We start from the raw sequence: 27936 nt of genomic DNA, 5'->3' as shown, positions 1-27936 counted from the left end.
AATCTGCAAAGAAAGGGGGGGAGGGGAGGAGAAAAACAGATGAAAGAAAAAGAGAAAACAACTAAAAAGATGAGCTCAAACACATATTTTTTTCACAATCGTAAATTCTCCTGTTAAGTTTACTGATGATTTATCTAAAAAAAAAAATTGCTGCCTAGTCAATAGAACTAGCTACTTAGAGATTTGTGTGTGTCACATGAATGTTTCGAGAAATATAAATGCATTACGAACAACCTTCAAAGTGTTCTGTTTGGAGATGGATGTCTTTGCGATTTTTTGTTTTGGTTTTGTTTTTTCTCAGTAAACATCCATGAAAACCGGATTACACAGAAGACGCAGGCGTCAGTGGAGAAAGCGAAGGGACTGTGTGGATGTGGCTAATTAGAGGAGAACATGACAGGCAGGCAGACACTTCTGACCAACGGCTATCAAAGAAAACACAAGGTCAGATAACCCAACAGTGTGTTCTTTGCTGCAACGGCAGCTGCGAGCTGGAGTAAAGGAGATGTCATTTCATCACTTTTGTGAGCAATAACACATCCCCACTTCCACTAACTCGTTCACCCTCTCTCTCTCTCTCTCACACACACACACACACACACTTTAGCAGATACACAAACAATACACACACACACACACACTGCTGTTATTGTTGTTGCAGTGCTCCCACGACACCAACAATCTCCTCTTCCCTCCCCCACTCGGGCTAGCATCTATCTCCCGTTCACTCCCTCTCCTCTCCCTCCTGTCCTGGGCAGCCCTGACATGCCTACTTGAATTGATTTAAAGTCAATTCAGCTTCTGATCTGATTGTTATCATGTGACTTTACGCACACCTCCCTTTCAATGCGCGGCTACTGTATTGCTTTCAGACCTTTCATAATGCCGCACTGTTTTTTTTTTTTGTTTTTTTATAAAGGACTTTAAAAAAAAAAAAAAAAAAACCACCAGAGCCAGGCTGGCTGAAGTGCTGCACAATAAAATGAAACAGAGGAGACAAATTTTGTGGAAGGTAAACAAATACACAGCGGCCAAAAAGTTGATAAAAATGGAGGGATGAAAGTAATAAAACGCATGCAGCAAAGTAAATGGAATTAGGTCACAGTTTACGACTCACTAAAGGCCAGAGAGGGAAAGAATAAAAGTGTTTTCAAAGGAGATTTAAAACCAGTTTTTGACACTGAATGCTCAATGTGTATAAGTAAATCTATCCACAGCTTTGCTTCAATGGCCACAGCTCCATCACTTCTGGGTTAGCGTTGAGAGACTTAAAAAGTGCTTAAAGAATCTAGAAATTCATTCTTAAATGAACTGGGGGTCTTTTGATTTTTCTGGCCCGGCTACATTCTGATCCTCGCCTGTGGGCACGAAACAAGGGTCACGACTGAACAAATGAGATCCTGGATGCAAGGGAATAAAATGTGGTGGGGTCCGGGGATGCTTCTTGCAGTTGAGGTGGTTTGAACATCTGATCAGGAAGCCACCTGGGTGGCTCTTTTTGGAGTTTTTTTGGGGGGGGAGGTTTCACTTGGAGAAGGCCCTGGGGGACGATGTGGAGCTCACTGGAGGAACTGTGTTGCTCATGTGGCCTGGGAATGGTTTGGGAGCCCCCAGAATATGGAGAGTGATGTCTGGGGTCCCATATGGACCTGTTGCACCCATCTCAGAAAAACAGGAGATGGTGGATGGCTGGAAAAAAAAAAAAAAAAAAATCAAACAGCAGCATTTGTACCAGTTGTGTGCTAATGAAGGATGCCAGGTTACTTTCAAAAGAACAAGCATGCTTAAGTAATCCAGGCTTGACATTATGACAGCCTAGATTACTGTTTTAATTTGGAATATTATAAAATGTGTTTTATTGAGCTTTATATTATGGTACAATTGCTGCTTTGATTCTTTCATGCATGTCTCAGAAATCCTTGAATCTCTCGCAGGGGGTGCCTCAACGCTTGCTGTCACAAAGCACTGCCTATTTCTACAAAGCTCCTCCTCGGAGCTTCAGTCTCCTGCCAACCTTTGACCTCCAATGCGCCTCCCCCACACAGACCCACAGATTATAGCGAAGATACATAGTCTCTCTGCTATAGTTGTCATAGTATGAGAAGCATTTTTGTGATTACATAAGGTAAAGGTAAAGGTAATTTTATTTCTATAGAACATTTTCAGCAACAAGGCAATATAAAGTGCTTTACGGGAATTAGAAGGAAGTACAAACCAAATAATAAACCATAAGAAAAAGCAAAAGAAGAAAAATGTTTATCCAAAGTAAATAAACTGGATACTCCTATTCAGGGTTGGTAGATAAGTACAAGTAAGTATCCTCTGGTCTAATTTCTTTCCTGGGTTTGGAGAATAGGAGTTTAAAAAGTAGTTGCTAAAGTAGTTCTTTTGGATTCCAGAAGTTCTAATCCCTGTTCTGGGTTGCTAAACCACTGCAAGTAAGTAAGTATCCTCTTGATTTTTGTGATGCTAGATAAGATATTCTCTGGACTTTCTAAGTGTGCTCTAAATTTGTAAAAGTAATGAGTACTCCACAGTTCTAAGTAATAATAAAAACTAAATGTTCCTGTTCTGGAAGAATCTTTTTCTGGATTCTAAGTTTGTTCTAATTCCTTTTCTGAGTTGCCTCTCTGCATAATAATCTAAAAAATAGTCTGAGGTGGAGTGTCGGAAAGGGCAGGAGCTTCCTAAAGAGGCAGATGCCCAATTTCAAGGTGTCAAATAACAATGCCGCATTTCTTTAAAATCCTGTTTGATTTATACAGCAATGTTTATAAAAACTGAAGGTAACATAGTTACTAGATTGTACTAAAACATGGCTCTTTGTGCCTGGAAAATACATAATACATTCCTTTAAACCAACCCCAATCTAATACAATGTAGCAGAAAAGCATTAAAATAATTTCCTTTCTACCTTCTATTACCCATACTTTTTTTGTTTTTAATTAAAGCTGCAGTATGTTACATTTGCAAACAATATGGTTATAAATGTCATCTGCATATGAAAGGAAATATTGTGTTGCTGGAAAAAATAAAAAAGGATGACCAAGACTACAGCCTTGTGGTATCCCTAATATAGGAATTCAGCAGAGATGGACACAAAATCCTTCACATTGAGATAAATATTACTATTCAAAGTGTAGGTTCAAATATACTGAAGAGCTATGTGACACACTCACTGCTTCAGTGTAGATTAGGATCTCACAATCTGCAGTGTCAAAGAGAGTTGTCATCCAGACGTTTACTGTCACCAGAGTTTAGGGATATCATGACAAATGTTATGTATTTAGGGTCTTATTTTTAAGATTTCTTTTAGTTTTGCCTGTTGCTCCCTCTAAATCACCTTTTCACCTTCCTTTTTTATTGACCTAAAAAAGTCTGCCTCCTCCATGCCTTACTACGCTGTTCAGCATTGACTCCCTCCATTTTCCAGCTTTGTAAACAGGAAACCAGTGTTCTGTTCGCCGTACCTGAAGCGTGGGTGGCAGAACGGGGGTGTCCATACAACTGCACAATTATGGGAATCCAAGATGATAGGGAGCAGGAGGGTGGGGTGGTGGGCTGGACTGGGGGTCCCATAAAAGCACTAGAAAGAGAACTGAGGAAAGGCTGGAGAGCCGTTGTCAAATGAGAGCGGACAGAAGCCAAAAACACTGTTGATTCAGTTTTTCCCTTTAGTAAATAGATTGTTGATTTGCTTTTGTGTTTGGCTGTCTGTATTGGATCCTGACTTAGAGCTTGTGGTGTATGGGAGGATTAATGTCAGGGACAATCCCTCAAACTCATTTTCTTTCTAACTGTGGAGCTCGGTGGGAATTAAAGTTTGAGGATAAGGGAGAAGGACACTGTGTTTTCCTGCTGACAGCGCTCCTGTTTGTGATGAAGCGAAATCCGGGTTCATTGTGTTCCTTTGTTTGAATTCAGGAAGATTTGCTGTTCTAACTTGTTCCAAAATAATTGGTCTGAACAGGGAGGGGTGAGGGACTTGGGGGTGTGGATGAAGGGGGGCACCATAACCTTGTGGATTATTGCCCTCTTTAAATCACCCTCCCCACACCTGCTGGTTGTTTAACATGCTGGAAGTCCGTGTGAGTTTGGGGTGTTTTTCTGCCAGCCGATCTGTAATACCGGGAAGAAGCTTGACGGGAGTCAGTTTATCATGAGCACAGAGAGCACAACAGATAGATTCCCCCTGTCTCCTCCCCTTCAGCACAGATAGACTCGGAGCATGGGCACTCAGCCAACACAATCAATCTATCCGCTCCTACCCCCAGCCTCTAACTCTTATTGGAGGACGGCTTCCAAAGGGGCAAGAAAGCATGAATCATAGCCCGGCTATGAGAAGCTGCTACGCCTCCAAATACATGTGTTGTGGCTCGAAATCACTCGCCATTAAAGACGGTCTGGCGAGGGACCGTTGCAGCCCTGCAACAAAGTTGTAGCATTCAGGAAGGGGCCGAGGCGGTGCAAGGGAGAGGGATTGCTGGTCTTGGCCTAGTTTTCTTGTCTGATCAGAAACCTGTGCACCTCTGCCCTTCCCCCACCCAAACTGAAGCCTCTACTATTACAAGCTAAGAGGGGCTCAGTGTGGAGTGAGGTGAGCAGCTCAACCACCTCCACATTTCAGCGTTATGCGTTGCGGTCTGCATGCAACCACTGCCGTAGGAACAAATAAAGGTTCTCCAAATTGATTTGAGAACAAATAATTTTCGCATAATTTTTGGGGGGTTTTGTTTGCTCTCTGCAAAGCGTTGCTTATCTGTGAAAGAGATCCAAAGAGGATTAAGTCATTAGCACACATTACTGCAGATTATTACAGGCTGTTGTTTCTTGTGAGAATTTATGCGATGGAAAAATACATGTACATAGGCGGAATACTTCATTAATATGCACAAATATATGACCGATTAGCACCAATGTGCCAAACATATGCTAATTTTCCATGTGCATCTGTCGTTAATTAAAGATATGAAGCTGGGAATGGCTCGAAGGAACTACAGAGGGGTTGTGGGACACCATCCCTCCGCAGTCTGCTTTCAACTGTCCATCGAATTCCAAATGTAGTTTCACAAATGCAAAAAATATAAGTTTTTGATTTTGTTTGGTGGTAATTGACATATAAGATTTTGTGGTATAAATTTGAGCTTTTATGGATTACTGTGTGCTATTTTATGCCAGAAACAAGTACATAGCCAACTCAAAGTGACTGCCATTGCTATATGCTGATTCTTTACTAAGCCATTTATTCCAAACGAAAGTTAATTTGGACAAAATAGTTTAGATACAGTATTAATGCTCTGACGCCACAATACTGAGGCTTCCAACATAATTTATGTCTTTTTAAAAATATTTCCATGCACAATCACAAGCATCAGTGTATTCAATTGGCATTTTATGAAACAGTCCAACACTAAGTCATATATAATTGTGATGTGGAAGCACGTTTTTTTCTCCGTACGTGTCTTTTTTCCGTATGTGCAAAGTGTCAACTGTCCAACTGTGTCTTTGCACAGTTGGAGTCTGAAAGTTTTCCCCATCCTTCCACGCAGCAGAGTTCAAACTCATCGGGCTTTAAATCCTGATTGGATTTGTGTTGGTGCACCACTGATATTTATTTTGTCAACAGATTCTCGCAGTTGAACTGTGAATCGGTGCAGCTCCTTCAGAGTCATCAAGAGTCTGTTGGCTATTATCTGTCCAGTACTCTACTGCCAGTTTAGATCCATACCTTTGTCTCGGTAGTTTGCAGTTGTGCCGACTTCTTGTTCTATTTTCAGATGATGAAATGCTCCATACGGTGTTCAAAGTTTGGGATGTTATTTTCACAACCTACTTCTACTTTTGCATTCACAATGAACACACCTTCTGGTGTGTTTGGGCTTCACGGTGTTTGTTCACTCGTGTTCTCTCTGGTAAAACTCCGAGATCTTATTTCATTACTATAAACTCATAATAACAGTATACCGCACAGGTATTAACAAGCAACTAATACTTTGCAAAGTTTTACAGTTGTCAGCTGAAGACGTCTTTTCTTCAATTATCTAGTAGCAGCAAAATAATACAACTAAAAATTAGATACAAATTTGGTTTGCCCCAGTCTCCTCTTTATGTTTTTATTTGTCTCAGACATAAACTATCTCTGCTTAGTCTTGTCATTACATGCACTCTGTCTCAGTTTATATGTTTTTCCAGGTCTTTCTTCACTGCCCCCTCCCTCCCTCCAGACTGGCTGCCCTCGTACATGCTCTCCATGTCAGACCCAGCTGTTACTACAAACTACTTGGAGGGCTTACAAGCCTAATTGCAAATCCTGACAACAGCACCGCTTTTACATCAAGGCCCAACGTCAACCATAAAAAGCAAGAATATGAAAGATTTTCTCTCTCTGGCCACTGAAAATTCATTCCTCCTAAGCACATGTTCCCATCTGGTCAAATGTCATCATTTAGCTAAAACATTAGTAGAAATAATAATTTTAAAAAAATAAAAAATTCAATTTATTTTTTTCGCATTTTGTTTTTGTTTCAATGACCTTCATGTTTGTCTGAAATATTTGAATGTGTGCTTGGTGTGTTTGTGAAGGCATTTACAGCCCATAGGTGGGATTATTTCAAAGCTGTAGGCCCATTACATTCCTAAAATGGCCTACAAAACTAATTAATGTTCTCTGTCAAGGATTTTTCTGTAACCCAGGGGACCACAATGGATGGTTTATTTACCTCAGTGACCTTCTGACAGCAAATCTCATCTCTCATTGAGAACATCTGGGGGGGAAACAGGAAAGCTTCAGGTGGTAATAAGTTGGGTAGAATTTTCAGCTGTCATATGTTGTACGGTTAAAGTGTACACTCAAAACATGGGCATCATGCCCAAAAAGTTACCCATATGATGGCATACTAGAGTTTATTTAGTCCCTATCTGAGATACTGCTGATGACTGCTAGATAAGGAGTTCTTGGGCTTGTTGTTTGTTCTCTTTAAAATATACCACAAAGGTTTTCTTACATGTCATAGCATCAACCAAGACAGGAAACAAAAAAGGTTCATTAAAACTTCCTCTTTTGTTGACAAGCTTTGCCCTCAGGTTAAGTTCAGCATCTGCCTAGCACCTACAAACACATTTAATATGCACTGTTGCTGTGCGTTTCCAGGTGAATGCTACAGAACTAGATTTGCTTTTTTGCAAGTTAAATAAATAAGCGAGATAGGTCATAGGCTTGTGTGTATCTGGGACATCTGATGTCCCGTTTTTCATTCTTTTGTCCCAGCTATAGCTACAGAACAGTTGCTAAATTCAAAGATTGATTTTCTTCCTAAGAGAAGAAATGTTGTGTTGCAGAAAAATTCATGCTGTGTGTGCCCTCCCCGTTTGAAGTGTTTGCCCTGAACTATTTCACTCCTCACTCCCTCCTCTCCATTCTGCTCTGGAGAAGGCAGTTACTAGGCGTGTGTTGGTCTTATGTTTGCCAGTTCACAAAAAAAAAAGAAAAACAAAAAGAAAGACAGACTACGGAAATAATAATAATAATAATAATAATAATAATAATAATAATAATAATAATAATAATAATAATAATAATAATAATAATAATAATAATAATAATAATAATAATGGGGCTGCACAGTGGCACAGTTGGTAGCACTGTTGCCTTGCAGCAAGAAGGTCCTGGGTTCGAATCCCGGCCCGGGGTCTTTCTGCATGGAGTTTGCATGTTCTCCCTGTGCATGCGTGGGTTCTCTCCGGGTTCTCCGGCTTCCTCCCACAGTCCAAAAACATGACTGTCAGGTTAATTGGTCTCTAAATTCTCCCTAGGTGTGAGTGTGTGTGTGTGTGTGTGTGTGTGTGTGTGTGTGTGTGTGTGTGTGTGTGCGTGTGCATGGTTGTGTGTCCTGTCTGTTTCTGTGTTGTCCTGCAACAGACTGGCAACCTGTCCAGGGTTGAACCCCAGCTCTCACCCAGATCGTGAACTGGAGATAGACACCAGCACCTCTCCTGACCCCATTAGGGACAAGGGTGGTAGAAAATGGATGAATGGGTGGATGGATGGATAATAATAATAATAATAATAATAATAATAATAATAATAATAATAATAATAATAATAATAATAATAATAATAATAATAATAATAATAATAATGCAACGGATTGACATTATCAGAGTCCTTTATTGACTGCAAAGGAGAATACCAGAAAAAAATACATGTACTTTCCAGAAATAATAATAATGATAAATAATAATAAAAGCAAAAATCAAAATAACTCAAAGTTATTTTGATTTTCCTGTGTTTTAATTAAGTAATATTTTAAGTCCCAAGTGTTGTAAAATGTTTTGGAAAAAATAACAAAAGAGGAGCCACCAACCTAAGTATTAAATGATGTCAGCAGGCATGTTTGAGGCCCCCTTTAGCCAGCCTCCCTGAGCACACAGCGAAAGTGAGCGTCAACAAAAAGGCGGGCAGAAGGTGGATTTCCTAAAACACACGGGCTATTGTTGCTGTCAATCAACCTAATACGCTATGCCATTGGCTGAAGCCATTCGCATTTATCGTGCCATCTCGTCGAGCCGCTGCTGTGTAATAGCAGGTAACTTTCTTACGATAGCCTTCCGCTGTGTGACCTAGTGCTCGTATTTATCCTGCAATTTGAAGATTATTCTCTCCGGAAATTGGAAGTAGGTGATTTTCTTATTCCAAAACGACAAAAGGTCAAATTCGCGTTTTCCCCTTGAACAGAAAACTCTCACATATCTGAAAGGCGTTTGAAATCGGACACCGCTGGCGTTGAGGCCCTCACTTTTTGCGCGGACGGATACGTTGTTACGTCTGACAATGTGGACGGAGGTGGTGAAGATGTCTACGAGAAGAATGAAATCATCTCTGTAGTAACAACAAGAAAGGAAGACGCGAGATTAGTTACTATAACAGAATTGTTTGTGCGTAGTCTTGTTACATTGTAGCAAACACGTGGGCGCTACGTGGAGAAAAGGCAGACTTCCCGGGGACAAAAGAAAGACATCCACTGTGCTCCAATGCGTTTCGTGCACTGAGGTCGAAATTCTCTTGAAGTTTTATGTTTTTCCCCCCTTCGAGTCTCCGCTTTTCTTTTTTACTGTTGGATATCACACGCACGGAGAGGAGAGGTAAATACTCAATCTTTCACCTTACACTTCGGGGGGAAGTTGCATGAATTTCATTGGCGTTTCATTGCCACCTAATTTTCGAAAAGTTTTTTTTTTTTTTGGGAATGTGTGGTTTAAGCGGGGGATGTGAGTTTTTTTGTCTGGTCTCCGGCTCGACCTCGGAGTGGAGGAAATTACTCCTTTGTTCTGCAAAATGACTCCTTTATGGTTAAATGTTGGTGGCTTTGCCTCTTTGTTTTTTCTCCGTGTGCCTTTCTGCCACAGGCTCCAGCCATTGAAGTAGAAATATTAAATCTTTACCATTTTGTTATGCTGGGGGGGGGGGGGGGACATTTTAGCCAAACTTTGTGATGTGGATCATTTTCCCTGTAGACGTGAAGCAAACTTTCCATACCCCCCCCCTCCCCCCAATGGTACCCTTTAAACATTCCTTTATGGAAGTGTCTGGCCACTACTTATTTTATTGCACATTTGGCAGGAAATTCCTCACGATCCCACCCCCACCGTCTCCTCCACTGATCTCCCTCATAATGCACGACTTGAACCCTAATAGTAAGGGGAAAGGCAGCTTAAAATGAGCTGCGGGAAGTTTGGAGACCCACTCCTGCTCCTCTTGGTTGCAGTCGATGCACTTGCTCCACACAGGGAAGATAAAACCAGAGGTTATGGTTTTTGGTGAGTCTGGAGCATAATGTCAACAAGGCTCACAGTAAACAGAACGGGTTAGTTGTCAGCAGCTAGATTAGCTCTGGATGGGGCCTAGTGGTCCTGATCAAATTCTGGAGCCCAACATTTCCGCAGGCACTGTTATGTTCACTTTTTTCCACCTTATTTATTAGTATAGTGTTTTGTTTTTTGCGCTGTGTACGATTAAGCTCGTTTTTGTAAATGAAATTAAATGACGTTCCAAAAGGCATATTTCTCGTTTGGACCGAGGTGTTCACTGCTTCTAGTTTTGACCTTCCTTCACTTTTATTTTACATCTAGACTGAACTTTGCTAGACATGGGCTGGTATGAGCCTTTTCAATATAATAACTTTTAAGGGAAAAAAACCATGGTTACATAACTATGTCAATTTATAAAAGAAAAAAGAGATATATGTGTATATACTAGAAATTCAGCAATTATTTGTTTTTTGTTTATTGCGTCTGATCGACATTGCTTGGTCAGATACTGAAAAGTCTTTTTTTTTGTCCTTTCCCTTTAAATGCATGAAAACTTAAAACTACAGCCATTTTCGCTCTGTAAATGACAAACCGCTTTTCTTTGCTGCAAATTGATTTAAGTTTAACAAATATCAGATCTCGGCTTCAAGCATAGGTATTAATACACACTTAGTATTAATTTGGCAATTGTTTTGTTTTTCTGTTAGATTAAAAATTGCTACCGCTATCAAGGAGTCTGAAGCACAATTTTCTTAAATCTATTTTGATCCTTGTGGAGAAATGACAAGTCAGAATTTGCAAGTTGGATAAAAAAAATAGTGAGAAATTGGTATTAGCTTGGAAAAGCAAATGGTCTGATTCCTTTTTGTGCTAAACAGTATGATGCTTGGATTAATAGTTACATAATAATGGTATCATAAATTCTTGTTCTTGATTTTGATACAAACGTTAAACCATGTACAGAATAAACAGTCTCCAGTATTATTACTAGTTTTTGACTTCCTTTTGCTATAACCGTCCATGTTGGAATTTGTCTTTCTTGTTAGCTAGGGGAAGTGTTTAAGGCAGCTGGCTGGCAGTGTGCAGAATCAAATGCGTTGGTTGGGGGCAGCCCTGTGTTACTCTGTAAACCCGAGAGAGTTGGTCACTCTGTCGCTTTCTCTAGACGAACTTAAATCTGTAGGAATGATGTTATGGAAAAAAAAAGAGATTTATTCAAAGCAATGTTTGGAAATCTTGGTTTATCTTCATTCCAGCTCCCGGCCCTTCCCTAGATGTTACACACATGCGTAGCAACAAGGCATATTGCTGTTTCTGACGCCACTTATCTCCTGTTAGTTGCTCTAAAGATTCAGCTTTTAGATCTACGGGTGTTTTTCAGAATGTAAAGCGGTCATTAGGATTAAGATGTGTAGCATTTGTTACAACTCTTGTGCATCTTAACTAGAGGTGCAGACTCTTTTGTGGAGAATGACCCGTCTTTTCTTTGTGTGGGGTGACAAAGGCCCCCTCTGCCACCCCTAATCTGCTCGCTTCAAATATTGATCCAGCAGTAGCTGAAGATGCCATTTTGCTACATAAAGCCCCCCCCCCCCCCCCCCACCTCCTCTATCCCTCCACTCCATGTGCTTTACTCATTGGTAGATTGTGGTTGAAAAGTTTGTCAGAGGTCTCCTTTGTAGTACCATAAGCTCCTGTAATCATGTTTTGTGATGTTAAATTAGTTTGTTTTGACTTAGACTGTAATATGTTTCTCCCATGAAGTGATTTGCTTTATTGTGATAATTTATTACCGCTCTGCTCTGCTCCAAAGTCAGTTAGCATAAGCAGATTCTTTTCTTTACGTCAGTTTCTGCCTTTCTCTATTCATGTTCAGGCCACCTTCATCAAGACATGTGCTTTTTAGTTTCTTTTTGGTTGCGTTTGTGTCACGTCGGCCTATGCTATTTCTGAATTACAAAAGAGGCTGTAAAAGCACACCACCTGTTGGTGTCCAAGTGCCTCTATTCTTCCAGTTCCTCCCGGAGCCGCTGCCGCTCGGCTTCGGAGAGAAAGCCTTCGGGCTTGCACTGGAATGCAAAACACGGGGTAAATCCTGTATTCATGCTCACTGTTTCTTTTGACAAGCTTCTTTCTGAGTTGACATATGGTAATTTGGTAATGACGTGTTTGCATACAGTCATTAGCTCTGCCTTTCACCCCCATTTCCTTGGGCTAACAATAGTCCCAATTATGTCTGTAATTGTAAGTGTGTTGCGTTCTCTTTCATGTAGCAGTGATCGACATATGGTTCTTTCATTTGCCAGAGTTGCGTAAAATGAAAGAGTTTTTTTTATTTTCTCTTCTTAAGTCATTACTCGGTAGTGATTTAACTCGGCGCACAGTGTTCATCAGTTCAGTCAGTTTCTGGAGGAAAATGTGTAAGTAGACCCCGTCTGTGCTGTGTCGTATTGAGTAGCCTCATGTTGACTTATTTTTCCTCCCTAATCTGTCCATAATTCATCAAGGTTGTAATCTGAGCAGTGTGTTTTGGTCATGTTACAGCCTTGTTTCCAACCTCTTGAATACACAACACTTGCATATGACCTGAAATTGTGTTTCATGCAGCTTAAAGGTGAACAACAGCTTTATTGGCAATGAGAAAGTGGCTTTAAATGAAAACATGTTGCTGCCGCTGCACCCCTGCTCTGGTGTCTCAGAGAGGGAAAACAAATCTTGAAAGTTGTGATGTAACCGGCAGCAGTAGAGTAGTCCCAGTCATTCATTACCATCATCATTCTTTTCTTGAACATGTAACTTCTCGTTGTGCTCGCAAGTGCAACTAAAATCCTGTATTTGCAAATTTCTCTCTTAGGGTTTGTTAGAGACTGAAGGGTATGAGCGAACAGCAGCAAAGAATGGCTGCAGTGGAAACTGACAAGGAACTCAGCGACCTCCTGGATTTCAGCGCGGTAAGAGAGGGGGAAGAGCGGTTTGGGTGGTTCTGGGAGGAAGAGGACAGTGCAATACAGGTCTGAATTATGAAGCGCAGTGAAAGATGGTGAGAATAACAGAAGTTGTGGGGGGTAAGAAGAAAGGGAAAGGCTAAATATTATTTTAAGATTATGATAAACGTAATGAAAACATACCTACAGGGTCCATATGCATTTTCTGGTCTGAATAAGTATGGAAAACTATTGTGAATTTTAGACTTTATTCCTTATTGTTGTACCCCCCCAAAACTCTTAATTGTGGATGTATAAAGTGCTTCTAAAAGGGTTAAATGTAATTTAGATTCTTTGTCTTTGAATTGCCACATCTCAACTTAAATTTTTGTGAACTTATTTATCGGTTTACAGTCACTGGGCAAGTGAACCCGCAGATAAACAATCGACTAAACTCTGAAAATAACCTTTTTGCTGCTGTTTTGGCCTCCAGGCCTTCTGAAGCCAGAGTTTTAACTGAAATGTGGGATTTTAAAACTTGGTTTAATTAGCTGAACTACAAATTACTTGCATAATTCAGGTGTTAATGTGTAAAAACGGTGCTTGAAAGAACCTATTTGTTGTAGAGTAATTTAGCCCGCTAGGGACACATCCAAAGGTTTTACAGAAGTTAAAGTAGTATTTAACTTACGGACAAAACCCCCCCATTAATAAACAATTTCCACACAACCTTGCCAAATTGAACCATGTTATGTAGTTTCATGATTCATAAACAGTAAGTATAAACTTTATACTAGTTTCATGTATTTTCATGAAACTACATCATATGAGAATAGTTTATACTATAGATAAATAGAGATATGGTTACATAGTTATATAGATGTAGTTATAAATAGAGAATAGTTTATTCTCTATTTATAACTAAAAAGAGAATTTGAGCACTGTTGGTGCTCAAATGTCTGAAAAATATAGAACGTATGGATTTTTAAATTAAAAATCTTGAAATAGGGATTGATGATATACAATATTATATTCACTGTGATGTCAATAAGTTATATTAAAAAAAACATTTAAAATGAATCACAGTTGTTTTCCATATAAATCTATCACTCCCTCCAGTCAGAACCTCTCAAAAATAATGCTGTAAAAATAAAATGATTAAATAAGCTACTTCACATTTTGTAACACATTTATGCTGCAGAACAGCAGATATTTGCATTCAGTGTGTATTGAGGCCCTCAGTAACATTACGCAGCCACACTAACAGCTTACGTGTCTGCAAACATTAATTTGAGTTTATTGTTTATTCTTGTCACAATATATTTATTTATTTATTTTTGTCTTTTGATGACCAGCCTGTAGTTAACCACTTCACCAGATATACAGCTGTAATTTTACAACATGTTACCTTATGAAGACTGATGGAGGGTGCTCATTTAGTTTCCACACTGATCTTCCAGGTAGTGGCAACTGGGTATATTCCCATCAAAAAATAAAATTTTCTGTTTTCTGCAGTTAATAATTGCAGTAGCCTCCTTGTAGGCAGCTGACTGGCAGTGCACAGCAACAGGTGGGGTAGGGGTGCTCTTGTCACCCTATACTCAATGCAGCTTAAAATACAACACCCACCCACTGAGGCACTTTATCTGACATCTCATTAAAAACACTTTAAAACATATAAACGATATGAACACATTTTTATAACAGTGGTAATGCTTAATTGACGTAGATTAACTCAAATGTTTATATCTTTGGAATCCAAAACCTACTCCTTTTGTTGTGATGTGACAGTGGAAGTATTGCTAAACCTCAGGGTTGGATTTAGTGAATCAAGCTTTAAATTTAGGCTGTTCAGTTATGTAAAGGTACGAAGAAAGAAGCTCTCAGTGCAATTAGCCTGTTAGATGAAAAAATAAACAAGGAATAACGGCAAGAAATGCCTGCCTATTATTTGACTCATTTCTATTTCGTTAACAGGATCTTGGGGGAAAACACAGTGTTGTAGACTGGGCTGAACAGAGCGCTTCTGTGTCTGTTTTTGTCATATTTTAAGGAGAGATTTTTACTGTTGTTGCTCTCAGAGCTATTCTCCTGACATTATCTACAAAGCGGATGGAGACATTCTGCTCAGTGCTTTTTTTTCTTCTTCTTCCTTTTTTGTTTCATTTTGTTGTGAAACCTTTTGCAGCTTAACGCTGACATAAACATCTCATAGCTCCAGTAGAGATGTGTTTAGTCTTTTCACCCAAACAAACTGAAAAGTCGACATGGGTTTTTTCTTTTTTTTTTTTTTTTTTCTTGTGTGTGTGTGTGTGGCTCATCAAATATTTCCTAATGCTTAATGCATACTTGGTAGCAGAGGTCATGTTGGAGAAATAGGACACATTTGAATGAACTGATACTCAGTAAAGCTCCCTTCTCACTTGTTGTTTTGTCTAACACAATAAATTTAACACAACATATATTATTGTAACACAGCTTTTGATTATATATTCAGGTTTCAGTCCCACATGGGCCACTGCTGAATTCTCACTATGTAATAAGTTTGAGTGGAAATACTGCACAAAATCGTGAAACAGAAATGAACATTATCTAATTTTTTTTTTTATTATTTAAAACAGAAAAATAAGTTTTTACTGTTCTTAAAATAATCTAACTTATTGATAATCTTTTCAGTGTTAATTCATTTAATATTTAAAATTTGATTCATAGCATTAAAAAAAAGCAGTGTTTAAACATCCATTAAATTGGCTGGTTCAAAAGTCCATATTGAATGGAATAATGCATTGTTGCTAGAAGTTAACCAAGCTAATATTAGCCTGGTAAAACAATATTAGCCTCATCTAGTCAGGCTATCTGCTCAGGTACAGCCGGAGTTTGCTGACATGCTTCTAATAATTTACCAAAAGTAGTTTTAAATGACATTACCTTTAAGTGGTTGATGGGTGACGGCCCTTTAAGTTTCCATGCAATGCTTGTGTTTTTGAATTTGTTTTTCTTGTAAGCATTGGATAAGTTTAGGTCCAGTCTTTTAGCTCACTGACTGGCAGTGCACAGCAACAGGTGAGGTATGTGCAGCAGAGTCAGGGAAATGTTTGACATCCTATTTGTAGTACCTTAAATATTAGAAATAGTATACCGGACAATTTTAGTGTTTTTGAAAGCATTTTTTGTCTTGTGACTTAAAGGGAACAGGTGCAAATGAACAAAAACAAAGCATAAACATAAAGATGAACATAAAAATGTGTTGTTAAAAAGTTTGATTGATGTCGCTGTAGGTCTGTTTGTGAACTGCAATGCTTCCCATTCCCATTTTTTTTAAGTGTTACACATGTACAATAGGCGAATAAAAGTCATTTTCATTAAGAAGAATCAGGACAATAATAATGATTCTGGTGAAATAAAGCAATTAGATAAATGAATGTACTTAAAGACAGTTTGATGCAGCTTTCTTCCATGTTGTTAAACTAATCAATCCTTGGTATACGTTGATGCCAACAACCGACTCATGCCTAGTATGAATTACAGAAGTTTAGGTTGATCAGTAACCCTTTTATGTCTACAGATTATTTTGGCCTGACAATGACAAACGGATGGAGAATTGTTGGAACAGTGTGCACTTGTCTTTTTGTTTACCAAGTGGCTGGTCAGAGAATTAGGCATGGAATAAAGCAGGGTCTCTGTAAGTGTGGTCACATTTGTTCGAAGGAAACCCGTCCAAGTGAGTAGATCACTTCACCAAGATCATAGGCCGCGCTAACACATTTACTTCTAGTGACCCAGTTCTGAAAATGTTAGGTTCGTGCAGCAGACAGTGCGGTGTCTGGTGAAAAATCCAGACAGCACCACAGCCTCGTGCTGGAGCCCACAGAGGCTCAGTGACATCACTGTTAGTTAATGCACATATTAGTCATTGCACTGGCTTTAGATGTCTGGTGTTAGGTGGCCGTGTCTGATGTGTGCACAAGTTGGGCAAGGCTTTGTTTGTTCTTCAAATAAATTTGTTTGCTAGTGTGTTTCACTGTCGTGGTAGAAGGTGTAAACAACGTATAAATGCTGCTAAATCAATCAATCTTTGGTGTAGAGCACCAAAGGCTGTAAAAAAGAAAAGCAGGAAAACCTAAGCCTATATGTGAGAGATGTTGTAAGATGAAAGTGTGAAGTGTGCCTTGCTTTGTTGGTTATGTTATCTCTGCTTTTGTCTTGCAGATGTTTGCGCCTCCAGTAGCCAATGGGAAGAACAGGACAATGACACTAGCCAGCACTCATTTCTCTGGGCCAGGTAAGCTTCTGCAGTGCTGTATCTACCTGATGTCTTCATCAATGCTACCTTAAAACTCCTCTTCATATGTTTGTTTCAGCTTTTGTTTGCAAATCAAAACACACTGAAGACATTTCCAGATGTTTCACAGTTGATATGAATGCAAAGTGTGACTAATAAAGATCTCTCCTGCACGATTAACACCTGAAAGATGAGAACTATATGTTTGAAAGGTCAACTCACCAACTTCATACCTGTAATTTTTCATCTTGGGCTTTGTGGTTATCTGTCATACGGTTTCGCTTTAACTCATGCAGGTTTTGATATCACACTCGCCTCTTCAATCAGAAAAACACATGTTAAACACATTTTCGGTGCCCATCTAGTCACAGCTTTCAATTTAGCTGGAAAAAAACATTTAAATGTCCCTCTCTTTTCAAGAGAATTACAATAATTTCCTGTTTTATGTGAGAGCTCACCTCCAGAGCCACATGTGACACAGTGATTCTTTAAACTTAATCCAAATATTCTAGAAGAAATTGCAGGTTTATTGTCATATTTAAGAAATTTAAAGTCAGTTTTAGGTGGTTTTCTATGCCACACTTAGAAATTGACATGAATGACTCTAGTTGAGTTTTATTCAATAGGAATAGAACAATAATGCCTCTTTGTTATTCTGCCCTTCAACATAAGATAGGCAAACAGGTGCTGGAGGACTTTTATTATTTGTGTCTGTTTTGTATGAAACACAAAACAAAGATATTAAGCAAGTATCTTCACTTATGCATTAAACAATATGTTTCTCATTTTAGAAAACTTTTAAAAAGTGGATTAAAGAACTTTCTGTTGGCTGGTGCATATATAGATGAAAGATACTCAGATCCTTGTTTCCATGCATTTAACGAATAGGAAAAAGATCTGCAGTATTTGACCTGTTGATCACCGATCAGTGGCTATAAAAGAAAACTGGTTTATTACCATGTCTGCCAGATCGATTTGTGCTTCTTTAGAGCTGATGAGATTTTTTATTGTTTTTTCCAAAAAATGCAGTTCTTGCATATTTTCACAAAGTAGCTTCAGGGAAGACGCTTACGTTTATTGAGGTGTTACAAACTCTTCCACCAAACTTGCGTAATCTGCGCAGTTTGAAGCTGAAACTTTCTGAGAACACATGCAGGCATCCTCAAAGCCCCGAGCCGCCGTTCCCATCATCCTGAAGGTTATTAGTAAGTCGTGTTGCTTTCGTTCCTCTGTCACCGTGCCAGCCTGGTGTGTGAAATCGAGTCACACTCTCCAGTTCCCCAGAGTGAGAAGTTGGCCGCTGAGGAACAAAGGCAAAGAAGGGGGCTTATGGACTTGAAACAACTCCCCCCACCCTGAAGTGTAAAACACTCCTCCCCCAACACAGCACAGGGTTCTTACCCCCACTGATCTGCAGGAAATGGCTCAAGTCTGAGACAATATGCCTCACCCCCAGCTCACAGCCTCTTAAACTGGCCCAGCATGCAGCGAGTGGGCAGAGTGGAGAAGGAGAGCTTGTTGAATAGGGGGATCAGACCGGGGAAGGCAGGATTCTGTTTGTTTCTGTTACAGCAGGCAATTACTCAGCAGTGAGGAGTTAATTCCTCCCTCCTCCTCATGTCCTAAAGTGTGGCCCTTGGTCATTGACACCCATTATAATGTGATACTTAAAGCTGTCACCTTTAACATCAGGAGATTCTGCAGGTACTCTTTAATAACTCCAGAGTCAAAGTGCTAACACGTGTAGAGTCTGACCCAAGTGATTTTTTTGTCTTTTTTTGTTTGTGTTTCTATTACACCCCCTTACTATATTTAATCCCACATTTATTATGTGTACTTAAATAAAAGGGGTGATTATGTTCACTTCTATTCAAATGCTTATTTGAAGCCCTGCTCCAATGTTTTCTTGCTAACACTGCTCTGTTCCCCGAGGCCAGGAAACTCATTTGTTGCAGAAATGATGACCATCACAAAACAATGTCCATCTCTGACGTCAGCCAGCCAGCTTGTATATTCAGAGACCCAGCAGCGCGGGAACGGTAGCGAGCAGCCTAGTGGCCCACCAGACCACCTCTATTCATCAACACAAAAGTGCTCAGAGGGGTGCTAATTGCATTAGGCGTCCTTCTCTCTTCCTCAGTGGCCTGTGCGTGTAGAGTAGAGAAGGGTGGGGTGTCTTGTGTGGAGCAGAGGCAAGAGGGAAGGAGTAGAGGAGAGGAGTGGTAAGAACTGTGGGATGTTTGAGGAGTAGGGGAGGCAGAGTGTGACGGTGAGTGGTGGGAGTTGGCTAAGCCCCGCAAGCCTTCAGGCAGGCGTCCCCTCAGTCACCTCTGCAGCTGCTGGCAACGTCTCCAACCCCCCTCCCTCACACAAACAACACAAATACGAGGGACATGACAGGCTTGCTTCCTGTCGATCACTAAAAAACAACTGAATTTACACATCTGGTGTTTCTTTTTAACAACTTTGCCTTTAACCTTTTACATTCTCACCGTTTTCCCGGCTGCATTTTCTTCATATGTTTCTGTCCACATTACAAAGGTCTTGTACAAAAATAGATTGGCAAAACAAAAAATCTAAAAGGCGAGTGGCTTCCGTCTTCAGCAAAATTACATGTCTTCTGAGCCTGCAGCCATGAGAAAGCTTTGAGGTTCAGAAAAATAAATATTTTTCTGGGCTCTGGTTTTCAGTCAGTATTTGTCTTTCCATGCGAGTACAATCAAACAAGCTAAGCCGAAGTCTAGGAAGATTCAGACGACTTGTAAACAAACCAAACCTCTGAATTTTATTTATGTTAATTTTAAAAAACGACAATTAAAATTAATACAACTTTGCTGCAATTATTCAAATTTTTCTCATCACTTGCGCCACATTTTATTATATTTAGTTTTCACAGCTCTAAGCATCCTAAAACGTAAACTCTTTCGGTCTTGGATTATTGGACATGTCTGTACATTATTTTTTCAATTTAATATAAGATATAAATTAGAGAATATAATTTCTAGTGAAGTTGTTTGATTTATTCTTAAAGTGATATAAAATCAGGTCAGTCTTAATTCTTAATCTTTCTACTGAATAAACAAGAAATGAAGTTCCTATTTTGTTCATTTTCTCATTATTGTTGGGGCAAGAACATGAAAGTATAAAAATTTTGTCTAAAAATACTACAGTTTGACTGCATTCAAATGCAAATTTAACATAAGTATATAACTCTTATTTAATTTTCAAAATTAGAGTTAGAATAATCCTATTCATACCATTCACATTTTGAGTTATTTTACTTTTATATATAGTCATAACTAAACAGAAAATGAACAATTGCTAAATTTAGGATTAGTTTTCACTTCTTATATACTTACTAACATTGTGCTTTTGTTTGCATTTCCTCTCTATAAAACCTCTGTAAAACCAGTATAACGAGCTGATATCATCTGGTTAATTAGTGACACTATTTGTTTACATAGAGCCTGAAGTCGTAATAAAAGTAAAGGGTGGGGCTTGTGGGTTTTTTCATGACTGGAAATATTTTCAAACAGTCAAATTTGTGCTTCCCGTAAGGAAGGGAAAACTGTAGCAAAGTTGGTTTTGGTAACGAAATGTTTTTTTTTAATGGTTTTTGTCAATCTTTTCTGAGCAAAAACCAGGCCAAAGGTATGACAAAACTTTTTTTAACAGTGATTAAATTTCCCACCCCCCCCCAACAACTGAAACCCATTTCAGGTGTGTGAAAAAGCAAGAGGGTTTTGAAACTACATCACAAAGGCTCAGTCAAATAAAGTAAATAAACTAAAAAATAAAAAAATAAACTAAACACCGACTGAAACCCAGGTACATTTTGAAATAAAAAAACACTGATTTCAGTGTTATTACGGAAATGTAGTAACCTTCTTTCCAGTTGAGCAACAATTTGCAGCAGCAGGTAGAAGAGGGGCAGAGCTCTGCTACTTTATAGTTGGGGAAAAAAAACCTGATCATTCTGTCTGCATTGAAATCACTCAAGTTGAAGAAGTGGTAACTTTAAAATTTTGCTAAACCTTGATGCTGGTTATTACTGGCCTGTTGGGGAATCATAACCTGGCCTGTCTACTATTTTATAAAACAGGCAACAAATGCCCAATTAAGAATATGTTGGCCATACTTGCTTAGTCTTTTTTTCAGTGGCTAGCCACCGCAGCATTAGCGCTCGCCTCTGCACCAGCTTTACATGATAGAACATCTCCAGCCTGACCACGACTTTGAAAAAGATACTTGAACAAACTTTAGTAAGGATGTTTTCCACAGATTAGAGATGCATTAAAGTTGTGAACTTATAAACAAGCTGGAGTTCACAGACAGCTTCATTGTGCATTTAAGGAACGCTACGTAAATTCAAACATCACTTCTGTAATTTAAAGCAAATTGTAAAACCTTAAAATTAAACATTTATTAACATTTTTATCCATTTCAATTATAGGTAAGTAAACCTATTTGTAGACTGAACTGAAGAAAATGGCTAATGTGCTAAATGTACTAACATGGGAGTGAAACTGAAACTGGAAGGTAGGGAAGCTTGAGGCTTGTACAGTTTAGAAATGGGGTATTCTCGTGAGTTTTTTCACATATTCTTGGAGATGGAAAATACATTATTGCCCTGATGGCTTTTGGTAATTTTTTTCTCTTCCATTTAGCCAAAAATAATATTTGTATGTTGTAAACATATAAATTGATTTTTAGTAGCCATGCATTTTTGTGTTTGGGGATGATAAAGTATCTTTTGTTGATCTTTTTGGAAGTTTTAACAGAAATTTGGATTTAAGTTACTACATGACATATTGCTCTGGTATTAAGATATATTTTCTATCTGTAAGAACACCTCCCTACTCAGGGATACTTGTTGATGTTTGTGGATGGGTTCACTGGGAAAAATGTATACATTTTTAGTTTTGGTACATGTCTGCTTGATGATTACTAGAAAACTAGGCAGTTTTGACCTGTCAGCGACCGGTTGTTGCCCAACTATGATTTATCCCCTAATCATTCATACCTTGAAGTTATTTTTTTAACTTCACTTCCAGTCAAATGTGTTTCTTTGACTGGAAGTAATGTAGGCCCAGAGAGTCTTGAATCTATTAGAGATTCTGGGGAGGAAGCTAAAGATTAGGGTGATTTGAAGGAAGGACTCCAGCCTGAGTTGAGAGTTCACATAAGAGGTCTTAGTACTGGGGGTAAGAAACAAAAAGCTGGTCACCAGCTAAGGGTTTGATTACTATAATGCAAATTGAGATTTTTCAGTTGATTGAGAGCATTGGGGAAATGTCAATATAACTTATATTTTTATGAAATGTAAAATAGAAATAAATTTTATGCTTTTACGTTGTGTAACTTTTGAGATGTGCACCATAAAGAGACTCTAAATTTTTTATTTTTTTTTAGCATTCATCCCCTATCAAGATTCTTGCAGCATTTATTTTGAATTTTTTTAACTGACTTGCTTGAGGTGAAGAGCTTTTTTTTTCCCACCAGAGTTCAACTGTTTAGATTTGCAAAAGCAGCAAAATCTAAATATCAAAACAATCTCTTTTTTGCAGGGATCAGTGTTGTATTATTACTTATAAATTAAAAGAATATGAATAGCTTTTAGGTATTCTGTTTTTCCCCATTGTTTGCAATGATTTGATTTGACACGGGATAACAATAGAAGAATCTCTGTTCTGGCATGGTTGGAGCTCTCATAGGCGTCAGTGCCACCTCCGCAGCTCTCCACCTTGTTTTAATTGCCTTCAAGTTAATTACTCCAGTAAGTGTGAAACAATGTTGTCAGACTTCCCCTGCACAGTGCTTTCACTCTGTGCTCTGCACCCCTGTTGGCCAAATGGGGGAATCATAGGTGGATGAATAGTTCTTTGGAAATAGCTGTAAACATGAGTGGGTGGGGAGGGGGCTTGTTGGCTTCGTTGACCTGGTTAGTTGACAGTTACATGATGTTTGTGTATTACTTAACATTTTTTCTTTTGGTAAATATGAAATACTTTGTCTTGCAAACATCTTTCACTGCACATGTTTACCCTTTGTTGTAGATTTTTTTTTCCCTTGCCAATTTGCTTTTACTGTAGTGTCTCTTGGCAACAAGCTTTACCTGAAGTGTCTCCATACAAAATCTGTCAACCTAATTTAGCAGTATGCTCATCACCTGATGAGTGCAGGTCTGTATTAGAGCCGATCTGAAGGTGGGCACGGCTGATCCTGTAAGGTCCCTCTCTCCTCCCCGTTCACCTGATTCTTCATGCCACTGGCATCGGCCCCATAGATCACGGCTGTCGCAGCGTGTGTAGGTGCTTGCACCGCTCTGTTAGCCTCATCGCTCATTCTCACTCGTCAACCAGGCTGCTGATCTCACCCAGACCCCGTCTCACTCCCCTTCCTGACTGCCTGCCTCCCTCTCGTTTCGTCTCCTTGCTTTCTCCTTCCACTCGCTCGCTGCTTTGCTTTCTCACACACATTTTTTTAATTAGGCAAAAATCAAAGGCGCAGTATGAATATTCATAAGGAAACTGCATTAATATGCACAATTATGCAAATCAGCATGCAATTAAGCCTTGTGTCTCCAGAGAGCCTGGATAGCATTAGTGCATTAGACAGGGAGAAGGGGATGATGGGGGTATTTTGGAGTTTTCTGCTCCACCAGTCTTCGACTGTGTTTTCTTTGTGCCACACTTGAATTCTTTCTTTACCTCTACCATTATGCTTCAGTCTTTTCCTTCACATTTTGCTTTGTTTGGGTGAAATTTACTTGGAATAATTAAATGTGACATAGATAACATTGTACCTCATGCATTACATTAGGAAGTAAATGGTTAATTTTATGGTATTCAGCAACCATAATTAACTCTAATGGGAACATTGTACAGCATTTTAAACATGTTTTTCTTGCATATTATTAATAGTCTCATTATATTTTCTTAATATTAACCCTGTTTTGAATTACAGGTTTGTGTCTAACTTGTCACTGTTTGTAACTCAACGTCTTTTTTTCTTCCCAGCAATAGATGAGCGCAGTGGCTCTGGATCCTGGGGCTCCACAGAACAGAACAGTCCCTCATTCACCACCCAAGGACGGGTAAGATCAAGTCGCACCTGAATTTAAAATTGCATATCTAAGGAGTAATAACAGATGCTTTGATACTGACACCCTCACATGTATTCATTTAATCACACAACCAGAACTGAAAATGCACAGCCTCCCTCCTGAAAACTGCCACAGCAGTGTGCCATATATGATTTGCAGTGGTAGTTTTTTTTTTTTCTTTTTGCTTTCCACCTAATAACCTTGGCCCAGGATCCTGCATTGGCAAGCACCCTTGTAGCTCAGAACCTCTGTTGAAGCCCAGCGGTAATTGCAGCTTCACATCCAGCCTAACTGTCTTGGCACCGGTCTGTAAATACAAAGTACAGGGGGTGAAATAGATGCAGAAAGCTTTGATTACCACAAGTTGATAATTAAGAAAGTCAGTCTGAATCCCTCGAGCTGATTCAGATTTGTTTGGCATTGCTCCCGTTAGCTAGAAAGAGAAACCGAGGGAAGATAACTGCTAAGGTACATAGGAAAACTGACAACATGAGGATGGCTCCGTATTTAGACGTGTTGCCCTCTGCATGTTATCAGGGATGGGGAGTCAACTCGGTAGCTTGGATTCCAGTTCTGGTTAAGACGCAAAAAGACTTCAGACTTGGCTTGCTCTCTTGCTCCTAAGACTCTAGAATCAATAAGAATCTGTTGAGTGTAATTAGATATTAACGTAAGATAGTAATTGTGCATCATTTCAGCGATTCTTGTCCTTCTGAATTACCATAGTGTACACAAATGGCTGGTAGTCATGGTAACGTTACACACAGCACATTTTAGCTCTGTAATGTTTCTTGACAGTAGCATCCAGTAAAAGGAGTTAATAGGAGCTTACATGTTTTGTTTTTTTATGCTACCATTGAGCTATTATTAACAGTAAAAATACAGCACTGATAGAAATGTGCATATTTTCTTCTACACTTTCATCTGACATGTTATTTTCCAAGCATCATTACAGAGACACTTTCAGTATCCTCAAAATGAAAACTCTTCTGGGTTTTCTTTTCACATGTTCAATTTTCTCTTGCATTTGCTAACCACACTGTCCTTTCCTCTTTATGTTTAAGTTTACTGGGTTTACTTTGAAGCTTGTAGCTTGTATTGTTTTTACCATAATTTCAGGACTGTTGAGCACATCTGAATATAAAGCACATCCAGTAATTTTAAAAGAGAGAAAAAAAATTACCGTTATAGGTGTCTATAGGATAGGATATCTATATGCCGCAGGTGTTCATGTTTTAACATGATACTTGCCCTAAAAGATTTTTACTTTTTATGAAATACATCCCGGTAAGACACACAAATACATACCATAAATGCTTTTTCCAAGCAGTGCCTGTAGTATGGATGCTTAAAAAATAGCAGCCTACCAGGAAAAGTCATAGATTGCCATTATTCATCTTCCTCCAGTGCACTAAAATTATTAAAGTCATCCTTTTGGTGTCAGAATAGAAAAGCATCAAAATTACTTTGTCACGCACTTCCTCAGTCTGTCTTTCGTTGTTGCTCTCAATGTCACTTTCGTTTCGAGGCAAATTTGCCCTTGAGCTTGTGCTGTCCTCTTCATCACACAGCAGTCCAGCCTGTCGAAACCCTTTGATGATCCATATATTAGCAACATCATTGTTTAAGCCACTCTGTTCAAAACCTGTGAAAAAAGTAGCAATCAATAGTCCACAGAAATTACGGTATTCTTGAGGACAATTGCAAAGTACAAATAATTAAAACATTTAAATACGGCATGCTGCGCAATGGAAAGTGGAAGTGGTATATTTGAGTTCAGAGACTATGAAGCCTTAAATATATGAATGCAAATACATTAATGATACTTCATAATGAAAGGTATTTGTTTTGGGGATTCTTTAGTATATTTATCTGGCAGAAATTAAACTTTTACTAAGTTTTTTTTACAACATAAATACATATTTACATTTGTAGTTAGGTAATTATTATACTCTATTTCAAATAATTCCCAGGAATCAACTTGACCTGAAAAAACAGAATAATAAATTATTGGAGACATTGCTCACCTCGGTATGCAGGCTGGTAGAAGCTGAAAGTGAAACTCTGGTTTGACCTACTGTCTGATTAATTGATTAATAATCATCTGACCACTTCAGGACACATAAGGAGCATCACAGTTTAATTTTCTGATGGTCAGTTGATCCTAAAGATCAAGATGTTGACACCATGGTGAGAGTATGGGTCTTGTCCTGACGCAGCAGAACATTGTTAACTCCAAACCAGACACCATAGAGAACTGGAGTGCTCAAAAAACAACACACATACTTTAAAGATGTGATGGGGCTTAATGTTGTTGCTCGTAGTTCTTATCTTTATATCAGTTAATTTTTTTTTTACCAGCATGTCTGGCAACATGAGAAATTGTCACAGCAGCTCAACCATTATGAATGCACAACAAACCTACATAAATGCTGGCATTAAACAGTCTGAACAACATTTATCACTGTCTGTGATAAACTTCAGACTTGACTTGTTCTTAAAAACACAAATTTATTCAGACATTGAGACTTGAACCTGAGTTATATTCTGTACCGTTGATCCTACAGAGCTACGGAGAGGGATCCCACTTCAATGAACATGAAGGCTTGTCCTCCCCATTTATTAGTTCAGGGATTGCAGGTATGTCCTTTAATTTACTTTTCTACAGCTACTGCCTAATTTTCTGACCCTACATTTTTTTCTGTCAATCCTTTTGATTACATAGCAATTTGTACTTTTTGACTACAAAAATAGTTTGGTAGTGAAACGTGTGTGTGCCTGCATTCACAGTCCTATATATGTTTGTATATGTGTGTGTGTGTGTGTGTGTCTGTGTTCATCCGTTGAGGGTTGGGGATGTTAGGGTGCTGAAGCAGAAACCCTCCCTGGGGTTTTGTCTGGCGGGCAGCTTTATGCAGCTGAGCGTATTGAAAAAGGGGGAAGGCCTCCCTGAACAGTTTCTATTTATGAAAACCTACTTTTCATTTCTGTTATCACACATCATTGCATCCATGTGTTTTTGAGCAATCTGTTCTAATTACGCCAAAATTTAAGCATGTTTTTTCCTTGTAGGTAAAAACGAGAGGCCACCGTACACTCCCTTTGTAAGCCAGGTATGTTCCACCGTTCACAGTCCTTGCATGTTTCTGACAGGCCATACAAGTAGAAACTACCTTCAGAGCTGAATTGCTAAAGGAAGCTCCATTTTCTCGGTTCTCTTTTCAGACTCTTTGAATTTACAACCGTCTTTGTTTCTTAGAAGAGAAGTTGACGTTTTTTGTTGTTCTTTCCCATGCATGTTGTTGGTAAAAGATTTGCTCTCTCTGTTTCTAGCCTGGTTTATTTCCAAGTGACATAGCAATGCCCAGCCCAGATGCTTTGTCTCCCTCTGGCATAAAGTCAGGCTCTCAGTTTTATCCATCATATCCTAACAACCCCCGGAGAAGGCCGCCTGAAGGAGGGTTAGGTAAATGGAAAAAAAAACAAAAAAAAAACGTTAAACATTCTTTGTGCTAGTAGAGCTTTGATTTTTTTTTCCTTTTTTTTCCCCACATAAAGATGTCAAAGTCTGTTTTCCAAATGTTATGATTACATATTTACCAGATTTGATCAAAAGATAAAACCCATCTCTTCCCTCGTCCCTTGATACTTAGTTAAAATTATCCACTTAAAGATCCGAGACTGCAGTATAAACCGATTTGAGATGTTTTAATATGCCGTTATATTTCAAGGAAGTGCATATCAGTACTGCAGAATAAATTAATATGTAACAAAAAAATCTACCAATTATGCCCTATTGATTTTATACATTTTCTTTA

The 27936-nt window shown here is 38.8% G+C and overlaps 1 protein-coding gene across 17 annotated transcripts in view; it reads left to right on the top strand.

Moving 5' to 3' along the window:
* The first annotated feature begins 8501 nt into the window (after positions 1-8501).
* The window catches only part of tcf3b (transcription factor 3b), a 35333-nt gene continuing 15898 nt past the window's right edge, over positions 8502-27936 (top strand). For 12 of the 17 annotated variants that reach the window (XM_044130187.1, XM_044130184.1, XM_044130189.1 and 9 more), the window contains exons 1-7: positions 8579-9141; positions 12662-12758; positions 16941-17013; positions 24033-24109; positions 26686-26758; positions 27191-27231; positions 27452-27584. In XM_044130187.1, coding sequence (XP_043986122.1) covers positions 12684-12758; positions 16941-17013; positions 24033-24109; positions 26686-26758; positions 27191-27231; positions 27452-27584 — 472 coding nt within the window. In that variant the 5' untranslated portion in view covers positions 8579-9141; positions 12662-12683. Of the gene's footprint in view, positions 9142-12661; positions 12759-16940; positions 17014-24032; positions 24110-26685; positions 26759-27190; positions 27232-27451; positions 27585-27936 lie in introns of all 17 variants that reach the window. The other 5 variants (XM_044130194.1, XM_044130193.1, XM_044130188.1 and 2 more) reach the window with 4 other exon arrangements.

This window comes from Gambusia affinis, linkage group LG10, assembly GCF_019740435.1.
Source record: "Gambusia affinis linkage group LG10, SWU_Gaff_1.0, whole genome shotgun sequence".
NCBI classification, from domain to species: Eukaryota; Metazoa; Chordata; class Actinopteri; order Cyprinodontiformes; family Poeciliidae; genus Gambusia; species Gambusia affinis.
This window is presented reverse-complemented; position numbering and strand designations above follow the sequence as displayed.